General features: G+C 42.8%; 1 protein-coding gene across 4 annotated transcripts in view; it reads right to left on the reverse strand.

The window, feature by feature from the left end:
• PDE1C (phosphodiesterase 1C) overlaps positions 1-12,031 on the reverse strand; it is a gene marked incomplete at both ends in the record, with an annotated part of 491,455 nt that overhangs the window by 245,895 nt on the left and 233,529 nt on the right. Inside the window, one exon of one of the 4 annotated variants that reach the window (XM_084229774.1) lies at positions 10,414-10,514. The exons of the other annotated variants lie outside the window; for them this stretch is intronic. Within the exon in view, the coding sequence (XP_084085900.1) occupies positions 10,414-10,514 (101 nt within the window). Of the gene's footprint in view, positions 1-10,413; positions 10,515-12,031 lie in introns of those variants that run through there. 4 annotated transcript variants of the gene reach the window in all.

Raw genomic sequence — 12,031 nt, forward strand, 5'->3', positions numbered from 1 at the left:
AGAGTAGATTGGGGCACAGACTCAGAAAAACAAAAAAGCACAACAAGACTTGTCGAGTTAACTCCATGTTCTCATGAGCTCAAGTCACAGGCAATTAACAATTAACTCATGGGAAAGTGAGCTGAAATGAAATGCCACCAATACCCATGAAATGAGTGAGGGTCTGAACAATCATCTAATCCTCTGGTTTTGTTTTTCTTTGGCACATGAGGTCCAGAGTGAAGAGAACTGTGTATTTTTAGAAACTTCTCCTGAATCTGACTTAAATCATTCCTATGAATGACTCTACATGCTGCTGAGAATAGAAGGTTCATGCATATTTCTTCTCATTTCTATCATGACTTGATTTCTGTAATGCATAAGTTAAAACCTAGATATACAATACTCTGTACTGACTCCCTGCTGCTCTTTCTAATATTTTGAACAAGTAAATGTCAGTGATAGAAAGACAGATAGATGATTAATAGGTAGATAGAAGATAGATGGATAGATAGATGTCAACACATATGTATTACATCTATATATATATTGCTGTCTTATGGTATTTTCTTGCTTAGCCAAAGATCCAAGGTAAGAAAAAAAATGAAAAATAATAAAATGACATAAAGTTACTTAGAACAACTCAATAATTAGGAAAGAGTTTTTTTTTTAATTTTCTAGAGAAATTTCTGACTAGGCTCCCTCTTTGAGAAAATTGTCCTACAGATTCATACCTTTTCATTTAGCCCTCTTAGAAAGCAACAGTAACTCCCAAAGTTCAAAACTCCAGTAGGCTTAACCCAAAGTGGTAAAATCAAACTGAGATGAAAGAAGGATTTGACAGGGCAATTCTAGAATGGGGTGTAGATCTGGAGAATGAGAGTATGCTAATCTGAAACAGAGCTACAAATAAGACAATCAGTGTTTTACTCATTCCTGGAAGCAAGCGTGTTTCTTTCTAGTGCTGGCTGGGCAATGGAAAGAGGAGACTCTTTAAGGAGAAGGTTCAATCCAAACTAAACAACTGCACAGGAAGCCTCACCTGCCACCACACCAACACACACTGCCAAAACACACAGTAGGCAGTGCTCCCACACTTCCCAGGCCTGTCTTTCATTGTTCTCCCTCCCCAGCCCCTACACAGCTGAACAGATGCAGAAATCCAAATTTCCTGTTCATGCTGCTTCTCTCCTGGGTCTGGTTAAGAATCCAGCACTCAGATTACTCTCTCATAGGCTCTCAAATGGGACCCCTCCCCAAAGAAAACTGAACGTTCCTTTGGAAAGCAAGGTTTTGTTTTGGTTTTGTTCTTTTTTTAGCTAACTAGGCTAGATGTTGAGTCAATCATAAGTGTCACCCATAAAAACGATGGAGGGCCTCCCCTGGTGGCGCAGGAGGTTGAGGGCAGCGCTGTGAAGCTGTCCGCAGCCTCTGTAGCGCCGGTTCGATCCCGGCTGGCTGGCGAGGGTCCTACATGGTGCTACAGACCTCTCCTGTTGTGCCCGCTGCAGTGTATTTCGGCAGTCTGCCTGTTCTGTTCCCTGCTCTGTCTCTGGTGAATCCTCTCACCCTCCCGTGCATTTGGCCTGTACCCCGGTTCTTATATAAATAAATAAATCTTAAAAAAAAAAAACTATGGAAAAAAAATTTTTTTGAGAAAGAAAGTAGAAAGTTAATGTCACTCTTGTAGAAGTCCAAGCAGCACTTTTTCTTGCAGAAGTGACTTACTCCTCTATTCACATATTTATAACCACTTGCGGTGTTACAAGTACAGCAAGACTGTGTGGGTGGGAATGGAAGAGATTTCTGTGACCTCTTTCCTGGCTCCCTTTTAGATAAACATCAATGAGAAAGGCTGAAAACAAAAATATTTCTTAATATCTATGACGACAGTGCCAAAGCAGAGATAAATCCAAAGGATTAAGACAAAATCTCACTCTTCACAGACCATTTCCCTGTAATTTGGGAAGGGGAAGATCTTTTAAAAATAATTTATCCAGAGAATGGCTTCAATTCTCCACCGTGTTTTTCCCCATGGAGACTTAGCCAGAACGGAAGCTGTATCTTCTGGCAATCCTCACTACAGTGACCAATCTAAATTTTCTAATTCTTTCCTATCTGTTTCAGTGTATTCCTTTATTCTTTCTCTCTTAATACCCTTTCTCCCAACTTTTATCAAAACCTACTCCTGGAAGAAGGCAGTTACTGGTCATTACAACGCCAGGTGAACTGCAGTCAATACAACTGCCCCTTGAGAGCAGAAATCTTCTCTGGACACAAACTCTAAACTTCAGTAATCTAAATAAGACAAAAATGAGTCCAGTGGTCAAAATTTAAACAAAAATAACTGTAGTAGATGTGGTCATTGAGATCATTTTGAGCTCTACTGTCAACTGAAATCAGTTGAGCATTTGAACCAAATTCTTTTTTTTTTTTTAAGATTTGTTTATTTATGCATACAAGAACTGAGGGGGGGGGTAAGAGGATTTACAGGCCAGAGGTGCAGGGGGTAAGAGGATTCACCACAGACAGAGTGGGGAGCAGAAAAGGTGGGTCTACTGAAATACACGGCTGAGGGGAGCAGCAGGCGAGCCAGGAGAGGTCTGCTGCGCCATGAGGGTCAGCTCCCTGGACAGGAATCAAACTCTTGCTGCAGCGGCTATGGATAGCTTCATAGTGCTGAGACTTAACCCCTTAACCATAAGGGAGGCCCCTTGACCCAAATTCTCCTTCACTATAGTTACCATCACTGAATCTATGCCAAGATACCCCAAAATGGGAGATATGAACAATTCTTCCACTTCTTAACAATGACTATGTTTTATACACAGAATGACAACTAAACAATATTTACAGAGCTTAATTGATGGTCACTAATCTTTATAATTTAAAAATGAACTACTCAGGATCCTATTCAGGAAAATATTCATTGTTGTTCACAGCAGACAGGGTTTCCAGTAACAACCACCTGGAATATTATACTAGATGTAACATAATTTTGAGGAGCTTCATTTTAAAATATTATAAGACCCTTAAAAATCATCTTTAGGGCCTCCCGGTGGTGCAGCGGTTGAGCGCTGGGTTGCGAAGCTGCCCGCAGCCTCTGCAGTGCCAGTTCAATCCCCAGCTGCTCCCCGGCCACCGGAGGAGGGTCCCACATGGCACGCAGACCTCTCCTGCCGCCTGCTGCTCCCCTCAGCAGTGTACTTCAGTCCTTCTGCCTGTTCTGCTCCCGGCTCTGGCTCAGTGAATTCTCTCACCCTCCCGCGCTTCTGACTGTACCCAGTGCTTGTATAAATAAATAAATCTTAGGAAAAAAAATTCATCTTTAGACAAGAGTAGATGTACAGAAAAAAAAGGGATGGGTTGTGAGTCTGAATGTGAACTACTTCTGAAATACACCTGGGGGCAGCTTTCAAAGATTAATCTCTCACTGCTGGGTTTACTCAGCATGTCCCTAAAGTGCAAGGAAAGTCTTGGTTATTTAAACATTTTTGCTGTTTGGAATCTGGATAAACAGAATTTAGCGTTTCTTGGATGTTCCATCGTGACTTTTAACCAGAACAGTCAATGAGATCTCATGTTGATAGGTTTAAATTTCACTCTTCTTTGGCCAGAAAATTATTGGATCTGCTGCAGATTATTGAATATTGGGTTCTTGCAATAGGCTCTTGGAAGGACCTAAAGAACAGGAAGAGCCAAGAACGAGGCAGGGTGTTATGAAGGATGAGGGCTATGAGAGGGCCCATGGACTGTCCCAAGACACAGAGGCTCAGTGGCCACTACAGGATACGTCTGGAGTAGCAGCAGGAGGCCACACCCACTGGACAAGCTGGACTACTGGACAGCCTCCCACAGGGTCTACTAGGCAAATAATTATTACCCATACATTTGTTGGTGTTTTTTAACTTCTTACAGGATAACGATTTATCTTGTCTCTCTAACTGGACTCTAAGTTTCCTGAGAACAGAGGAAATACCTTTGGATATTTTCATATCTTTTCTGAAGACCACAGTAGCTGGCACAGAACAGGATTACAATAAAAAAGTTCTGAACCATCACATTTCTAATTTAAACGGGTGGGTGAGGGCACCAATTAATATATTAAAATATGAAATCTGGAGGAAATAATTTCTTAAGTTATTCTTTTGGAATTGCTTAATTAGTGAGATTCAGGTCAAGGACCTCTTCCCTAGGTCTTCTGTTTGCAAAATCCTCACTCAGAACATTAACTCTCAGAGCCAAGGCTCCAGGCCAAAATGCTCCCCACAATTTCACCCTGGGACCACCAACAGCATCTTGGACATTCCAGAGGCTACTCTGGTTCAACATGTTTAAATCCACATTTATCATTCTGCTTGAGCCCAGCTGTCTCTCTCCATGGTCCCAAACAAGGCAAAGACATCCAAGTCAAAACAAACTTGGAAAAAACTTCTCCTTCTCTGTCTTTGCTCCAAATCTAAATTCTATCTATTCTCATGTCAAATATGGCCCCTACTCTTTCATCTTTAGTGGCACCATTACAATTCAAGCATCTTCTCCAATTGGACTGCAGGCCTCACATCTCATCTACAGTCTGTTCTCCATACTTCCAATCTAAAATCCAAAACTCATTTTGTTACTCTCTAGTTTATAGTCTTTTTTCAACAATTTCTTATAACTTAAAGGACAAATGTAAACTCCCTAAAATTACATATATCCAAAACATTTCATCTGAAAGATGAATAGAGACTAGCTAGAACATAACATGTTTTGTGTGTAATGTAGCAAAATATGTTCTAATATTGCCTCCTTAAACAATGACCATATTATTTAGAGTAAAACAGAAAGCGAACTTTTCAAAATTCCACTTATCATTACTGGACTCATGCCTTCCTTTGCAACATTACCTCTCACTCCTCTTCATAGGCTGAGGTTTCTCATGCCTCAGTATCTTGCACACACCATTCCCTCCATTCAGGAATTCCTATCCCTTAACAGGGCTCCAAGTGAGGGCTGCAAGAAGATGCTGCACAGTATCTTTGAAGGACAGTAAATAAGACTCTGGGACTGATTTGTAGAGGAAGGTTACCCTGCTGTGTGGACAGCTGATGAACCAATTTGGGAGACAACTGCTCCTGAGGTGACCTGTCTAGTATCTCCATGTAATTCCATGAATGAGAGCAAACAGACCCAACCTCACCCCTGCCAATGGGGATAATCAATGAGAGGTGAGCATATTCAAGGAGACTAGAACTCAGGCTATAGCCTTAAGAAGTAGAAGCAGCTTTTCCAGTTGTCAAAAAATCCAGCTCCAAATCCTGGGATGATTTATTCCGGGCTGACTGGGGGACTCTATTTCCCTTGCATTTTTTCAAAAGGCTAACATGAATGAAAGGAATCTGTGTACATGTCCTTTTTGTATCTCTCAGGACACTTCCCAGAACAAAAACACAGTTCACTGCTCATCTGCAAGTACCTTCTCTAGCCCTCAAAGGCAGAGGTAGCTCTTAGTACATCTCTTGCATCCCCTCTGTAGCTATAGTCAACACATCCTGCTGTACCTCCACTTATCCTTGCCAATATCATTTGCTAGCCAGGAATGGATGAAAGACAGTTAGTATCATATATACTTTTGCATACCCAGGGGCTCATCAAAGTAACTGCACATAATAGACACTCAGTTAAATGCTAACCGAGTCAACTTATGTTGTCTGAACACTGATGACTCTCTTAAAAATTTGAGATGAGTAGAAAGAAAATACAGAGGTCTTAATTAAATAAGAACTATGAAACCAAAGATCCAGCTTTCTTGCTTAGCTTTCCCTTCTGTTTTTGCTGTGTGGTTAGGAAGAATCTGTACTGCACTGGGGGATAGTTGAGTTCTTTCAAATTCCAAGCAGACTTAGCAAGAGCAGTGCTGGGCTGGCTCCTGCAGCAGCAAGAACAGACAGAATCAGAGAAACAACTGCATGCTATCTTCTCCATTAGCTTCACTTTGAGTATTGGCCTCACTGTACCCTAACATAGAAAGGTCTTCTCTGTGAAGCAGGAAATAGAACTAGTAGCGGCCACCAGCAAGAAGAAGACAGAAAAGCTGCTTCTTCCACAGTCAACTGAGCAAAATCAATGCAGAACTCTACTGCTCCTGCTGGGAGCACACCTGGGATCCAAAACCACTGCCAGAAAGGTGAAACTCTATGATTGGCCAGCCCTGTCTTAAGCCCACTCCTACTGTGGGGAGCAAGAGGTGGGAAGGGGAGTAGGGTCTATTACCATAATACAAGGAGTGGGAAAACTTGCTGGATAAATAAAAATAATATTCCCAGGACAATAAGCAAACAGAAACTGGAATTAATAATGGGCTTTAGTTCATAGTATATGAAGTTAATTAAGGGTAACCTAATATGCAAGATATTAAAAGAAGAATAATATGCAAGATATTAAAAGCAGACAATAAAAAAATGCTGTCAGTCTGTTATACTGATAACCATTTTCCTCTTTTTAATTCATAATATTATTATAAATAATGCAAAAAAATCATCATCTTCATAGAGTGCTGTATAAACAAAATTTATTATACTGACTACTTCATAGTTTGGCAAAATAAATACACAATAGCTTAACTACAAGTCTGATAATAAATGCCAAGAAATATGTAGAACCTGTTCTCTTGCTCTCAATTAAAAAAAAAAAAAGGTACAGAAGTACCATTCTGTCATACAGTGGAATGGTGATAGAAAAACTCTTGTTCAGGACCCAAGGTACACATCATGACTCAAACCCGAGAAGTCATGAGGTTCCCCTACATCATCAGAGGAATAAAGCAGAGCATGGTCAGATTTTCCCCTGATTGGAAGATTCCCTTAAAAAAAAAAAAAAAAAAGCAGTCAATGGGAAGTGCTCTTAAAACTTCCAGCCACTCCTACAGTGGGAGGAGACAGGACCACAGCACATGGCTGACAGCTGAGGTTAACGGAAAAACAAAACTGAGACTCCCTCCAGAAATGTAAGGACAATGCCCCTCCGACATCTGCCCCACACCCCAACCCCCAGTTAAAGAGCTGTGCGCACACATGTGAGGGGGCAGGCAGGCTACACAGGGAGCGGGGAACACTACCCCTCTTGAAACACAGTGGGCCTTGGTATGCAGCGTCTGCTCATGGGAAGGGGGAGCCAACGTAACCATAAACACTTAGGCGTGTGAGGGGTCGGCTCAGCTGGGGTAGTGCTTCAAGTTCACACTTTCAATATTTAATGCACAACTACTATGTTGATAATGCTACAAGGCTAGGTTAAGAGTTTTTCCTAATTCTTTTCCAGAGAAACTTGTGAAGCAGTCCTTGGTTTCAAATACATAGTGATAATTCACTATGTTTCAGGTAGAATTGTAGGCACTGGGGATAGACCAGCGACCAAAACAGAGGGGGGAAACCCGCTGATCTTATAGAGCTTATATTTTATTTGGAGGTGACAGAGAGTAAACATAATAAATAAATGATGGTGAGACACGAGAGAAATGTCTCACTTTTCCCTCTCATGGTGACAGAGAAAAAAATTAAGCACTGAGGGGGGGATGTGCAGGGTTATAATATAAGAGGATCACCCCCTATGATCTCCTAAGCTGTGAGTTCTTGGTAGGATACCATCCTCGACTTCATGCTGCTGATAATGAGCACTCCTCCCCAGAGCAGAAAAGGAAGGGCTGTGGAGGGACAGACAGAACCTGGGTAAACATAAGAACAGGATTCTGCCCTGGGCAGTAGCCTTGCCACATCTTATCCTAAGCTTATTTATGTCAGCTTAGACTACCATCCACCACCTCCCTCCAGGATGTTAATAAGACCTGTCTCCTCCTAGTTCATGGAAAAATGTGTTGATAGGTAATATAGCCTATAGGCTAATCCAAATATATATATATATATATATATACACATATATATATATCTTCATTTTGAATATTAAAAAGTTCACATATAGGTCTTTATATTTCCTTCATAATCTATTGACTGAGCACCTATTTTATGCCAAGCCCTGTTTAGAAACTGGAAGTACAGCAGTGAGCAAGACACACAAAGTGTCTCTCTCAAAAAACTTACATTCTAACAGGTGAGATGAAACATTCAACAGTAGATTAAATTCGGGAGAATCTGAGGAGACTAGATACCATGGAATAGATTAGTCCAGATGTGAGGTGATCAAGTTGTGAACTCAGATAGTTCTCAAGCTGAATTGAATTCCATGTCAGGTTCCCTGTGGTCACCCTAAGTGTTTTCTGTAAAGGTGCCAAGGTAATCAATTGATATGAAAATTCTACTGTGACTACTGGGTCTTTCTACAGTGAAGAAAGGCAGTTTCCTTTCTCTTACTGACAGTCTGTTTCATGGACAAATCAACACACACTTTACTATCTCCTAAGGTACTGATTTTGTGAACTGCAAAAGTGTTATTCCACATTGCGTAAATAAGCACGTGCTTTGATATCTGGAGTCTTTCACAACTTATCATAGCACTACTGTTTTGTTAAAAAAAAAAAGTGGTGGTAAAATTTATAACACTGGTTTAAAAAAAAAAAAAAGCACCATAATAACAATAGTAACATGCCCTTTTCAAATTAGAAAGTGAAGCTAGAGATCTGCTAGAATTGCTGTTGGGCAAGATGTCTCAGTACGAAGGATAAAGAGTAAAAAAAAAAAAATCAAAAACACATTTGGAAAAGAATCAACCCACACCTTTTATGTTCAAGAGCACAGGGTGCTAGGTAGATAGGAGAGACTGGAAAATGAAAATGCAGATAACATCGCACCCCAACAACTTGGGGAGAGATGTGAAGCAGAGAAAGCAACAAGAGTGTGTTGTGTTCAACTCTGAACCATGCAAATTCCCATCTCAGTCTTTTGTCAAACACTGCTTTCTAACCTGAGTACCTCCAGAGTATGTTTGAGTAGTGAAGTAACCCAGAAAAACACTCACTGAGTGTGTGCACATGAGCCTCAGCGGCGGAGAAGGACAGTTAGACTTTGCAGACACAGCAAACTTTCTGTGTGCACCACAATAGGATCAGATGTAAAGTTCATTTCATATAACACAAGCTTACTGTAAACATCCCTCTGCAAGAGGTGCTGCCTTGCATGTATCTCAACTGCCAGGAGAGCCCGCAGGCCAGCTGGCAAGGTTTCCAAGTAAGTTTACAGCTTCAGCTTGCAGCAGTCAGACAATTCAAAAACATATTATTTGGCCTGGTTTCCCATTGGGATCACTGACAATGAAGCTTACTTCCATTCTTGATGGAAGGGCTTTTATAAATTGCACTTTGAAGAGAAACCCTTTAAAGAGACACCACAACCTTCTTGCTTCCCTTCAGAAGTTTTGCATATTTGGTTGTGATGTGGTCTCCCCTCAGATGAAGCTGGTTGACTCAGATCAATGCCTTTTTTATTTGTTTTGGTTTGGGGTGGGGAGCACACACATGTTTATTACATTCATAAACAATAACTGTAAAACTGTAACAAAACAAACTGCTGATTTGCTCGTCACTACTCTTGGTAAGAACAGAATGGCTGGAGAATACACTTGGAGAAAAACTAATTTTTTTAACTGTACTAAAAATTGGATGCCAATTATCTGATGAAATGAGTGTCTGGTAGTTATGGCAGGTGACTTTGGTATCTGCTTCAACTGAGGAGCTATCACTATGGCTTCCTGCCTGGGATGACCAGCAGTTCATTATTTATGAAATCATGTCACCAAAAAAAAAAAAAAATACTCTGTATTTTTAGGTTACCTCTCCTCTGTGCCCCCAAACCAGGTAAAAGTCAATAAAGTAAAGAAATTCAGATACTGCCCCTCAGATCAACAAGAATTTCTGTATTAAAAGCAAATGTCCCATTTTGCTGCACAAATGTTGCTAAGAAATTCAAATACTGCTTCTGACCCCCACTTTCTCCAAAACAGCCCTTCGTTCCGGTAACCATTTTTCTGCTAGAAAGAATCCTAAGAAAATATCAGAAGTTGAACTGGGCTAGGTAAAGGATGAGAACAGAATTTAAGCAATTAGAAAGTAGGTTGAATTTGAACTCTTGGTTAAGTTCCTTGACCGACCAAGGTGTTTGCAAGCTCTTTGCAGGAAAGGCTGCCTTTGATTGGAAGTCTTTGCTCCCAAACTTTTTTCCCTGGGCAAAGAGGACCAGAACATCTCCAGGTGTAGTGAACTACTACAACCGAAATCAAAGAACATCTTCCCCTCTGCAAAGAACACAGTCTAAGAAAAAGACAGCTCTCTGTCAAAAGGAAGGTAGCAGTGACTGTAGTTAACAGGCAGTTGTGGAACTTTCAGGGTTATATTTAAAGGGCCATGCAGGAGAGGGGCAGGTTGAGCAGTGGTAATTGTGGCTGTGTAGTCAAATGCTGATGGCAGAGGGTGAAGGGACAAGAGAAATAAATAGATGTACTTACAGTCCTCGGAGGCGAAGCCAAATTTTCTCGATCTGTTCAGGTTGCAGGTATTTCAGAGAGTTGCTCTCAAATTCTTCAATCTCCTTGGTTGGGGACTCCATAGCTGCAGGTTATCACTGGGAGTGAGACTGAGAGAGTTTGGGCTGTCCCCTCCCCGCCTCCACACTCAGCAGGGCCCTGGAGCCCCAGGCAGGCTCTGCGCGTGTTTGTCACTTTCTCAGTGCGCTCCCCCTTCTGCGCCCCCACAATCCGGACTTAAAGCTGGCTCCGACGAAGGGTGACACCAGGCCCAGGTGACCCTGGGAGACAGCTGCTGAAACCAGACATGGCCCGGGCTAATGCCCAGGGATATGGATTGTGCTCCTGCTCAAGAAGGCACCTCAGACCTATCTGAATTCGTCTTCTTTTTTTGTTCTTCTTCCTCTTCTTTCTTTTTAAACAAAGCCACAGAAGCGATCGGTGTGACTGCTGAAGGATTTGGAGGCGAGGGGATCGAGGTGGAAGGAGAGAAAACGAAGGGGGAGAAACTGAAAAGGGGAGAGAGGTGAGCCGGGATGCGCAGAGGGGTAAGTTGGCCGGGGCGGGATGTCTGACCCTTAGGCCACGCACCTCGGCTCCGCCCCAGCCCTCTGTCCTGGGGCGCCAAGCTCCCTTCTTGCCCCCTATGTGCCCTCCTCTCTACCTCGCTGCCGCTGCGCCCCCTATTTTTTTTTTTTTTTCACTTACCAGCAGCTCTACTGACAAGCGAGAAAATTGACAACTGAGAAAAGTCGTCTGTCAGCGCGCCCGGGCTGGCGTCTGGTCTGGCACCCGCGAGCGCCCAGGGAGGGGCGCGCCGAGGGGGCACAGCCGGCTGCGGGGCGCCCGCCCGCGGGGGTCCAGCCTCTGCCCTGAGATCCGCGTGCGCCAGGGCCCCAGCCGGGTGTGTAGATGGCTTCTGAAGTCCGCACAAAATAAATAACACGGCAGCACGCGCGCAAATCAGAAGGAAGGGAGGTCTGTGTCCTCCCGGGGGACTCGCGGGGCAAACAGCAGCAGCGAGGTTCCGCCGAGTCCCTGCTGAGAGTTTTCATTTACAGCTCTCACTTACACACCCGCCAGGAGCTGGTTCCATTTTGAAATACTACTGCGACCGATGTGAGCAAACAAACCGCACATCCACATTTGGAAAGTCCTGATATATTCTTGCTAATGGAAGCGCCCCCCACTTCCCTCCCTCCCTCTCTAAACAAACAAACAAACAAATAGCAAATAAATAAACAAACAAACACATAAACCTACAGTGAGGAATTTCCACTGGTTTATGCCACATACTCCTCAGAGGTCCCCATTGGGTGACGGGTTGGCAGATGTTGCGGTGGGCAATAGTTTGGGCTCCACAAAGCTGCCGGTCCTATCCTCAGAGTCCCCCTGGTCCTATGCCATTCACAATGCCAATGAATGAGAATGCTCTGGAAGAGCTGGACCAGGTATGCAGCCGGTGTGGTGGAACTGGTTGTCAAACCCTCTTCTAGAGGAAGCCAACTCCACCTCCCAAGGACCATTTCAAACACACCACATCAGCTTGCCCAACACAGTATTTTTTTTTCTCATGAATAGGTAATGATTCTTTCAACCT

The sequence above is a fragment of the Talpa europaea genome (genome assembly GCF_964194135.1).
Source record: "Talpa europaea genome assembly, chromosome: 3".
NCBI lineage: Eukaryota > Metazoa > Chordata > Mammalia > Eulipotyphla > Talpidae > Talpa > Talpa europaea.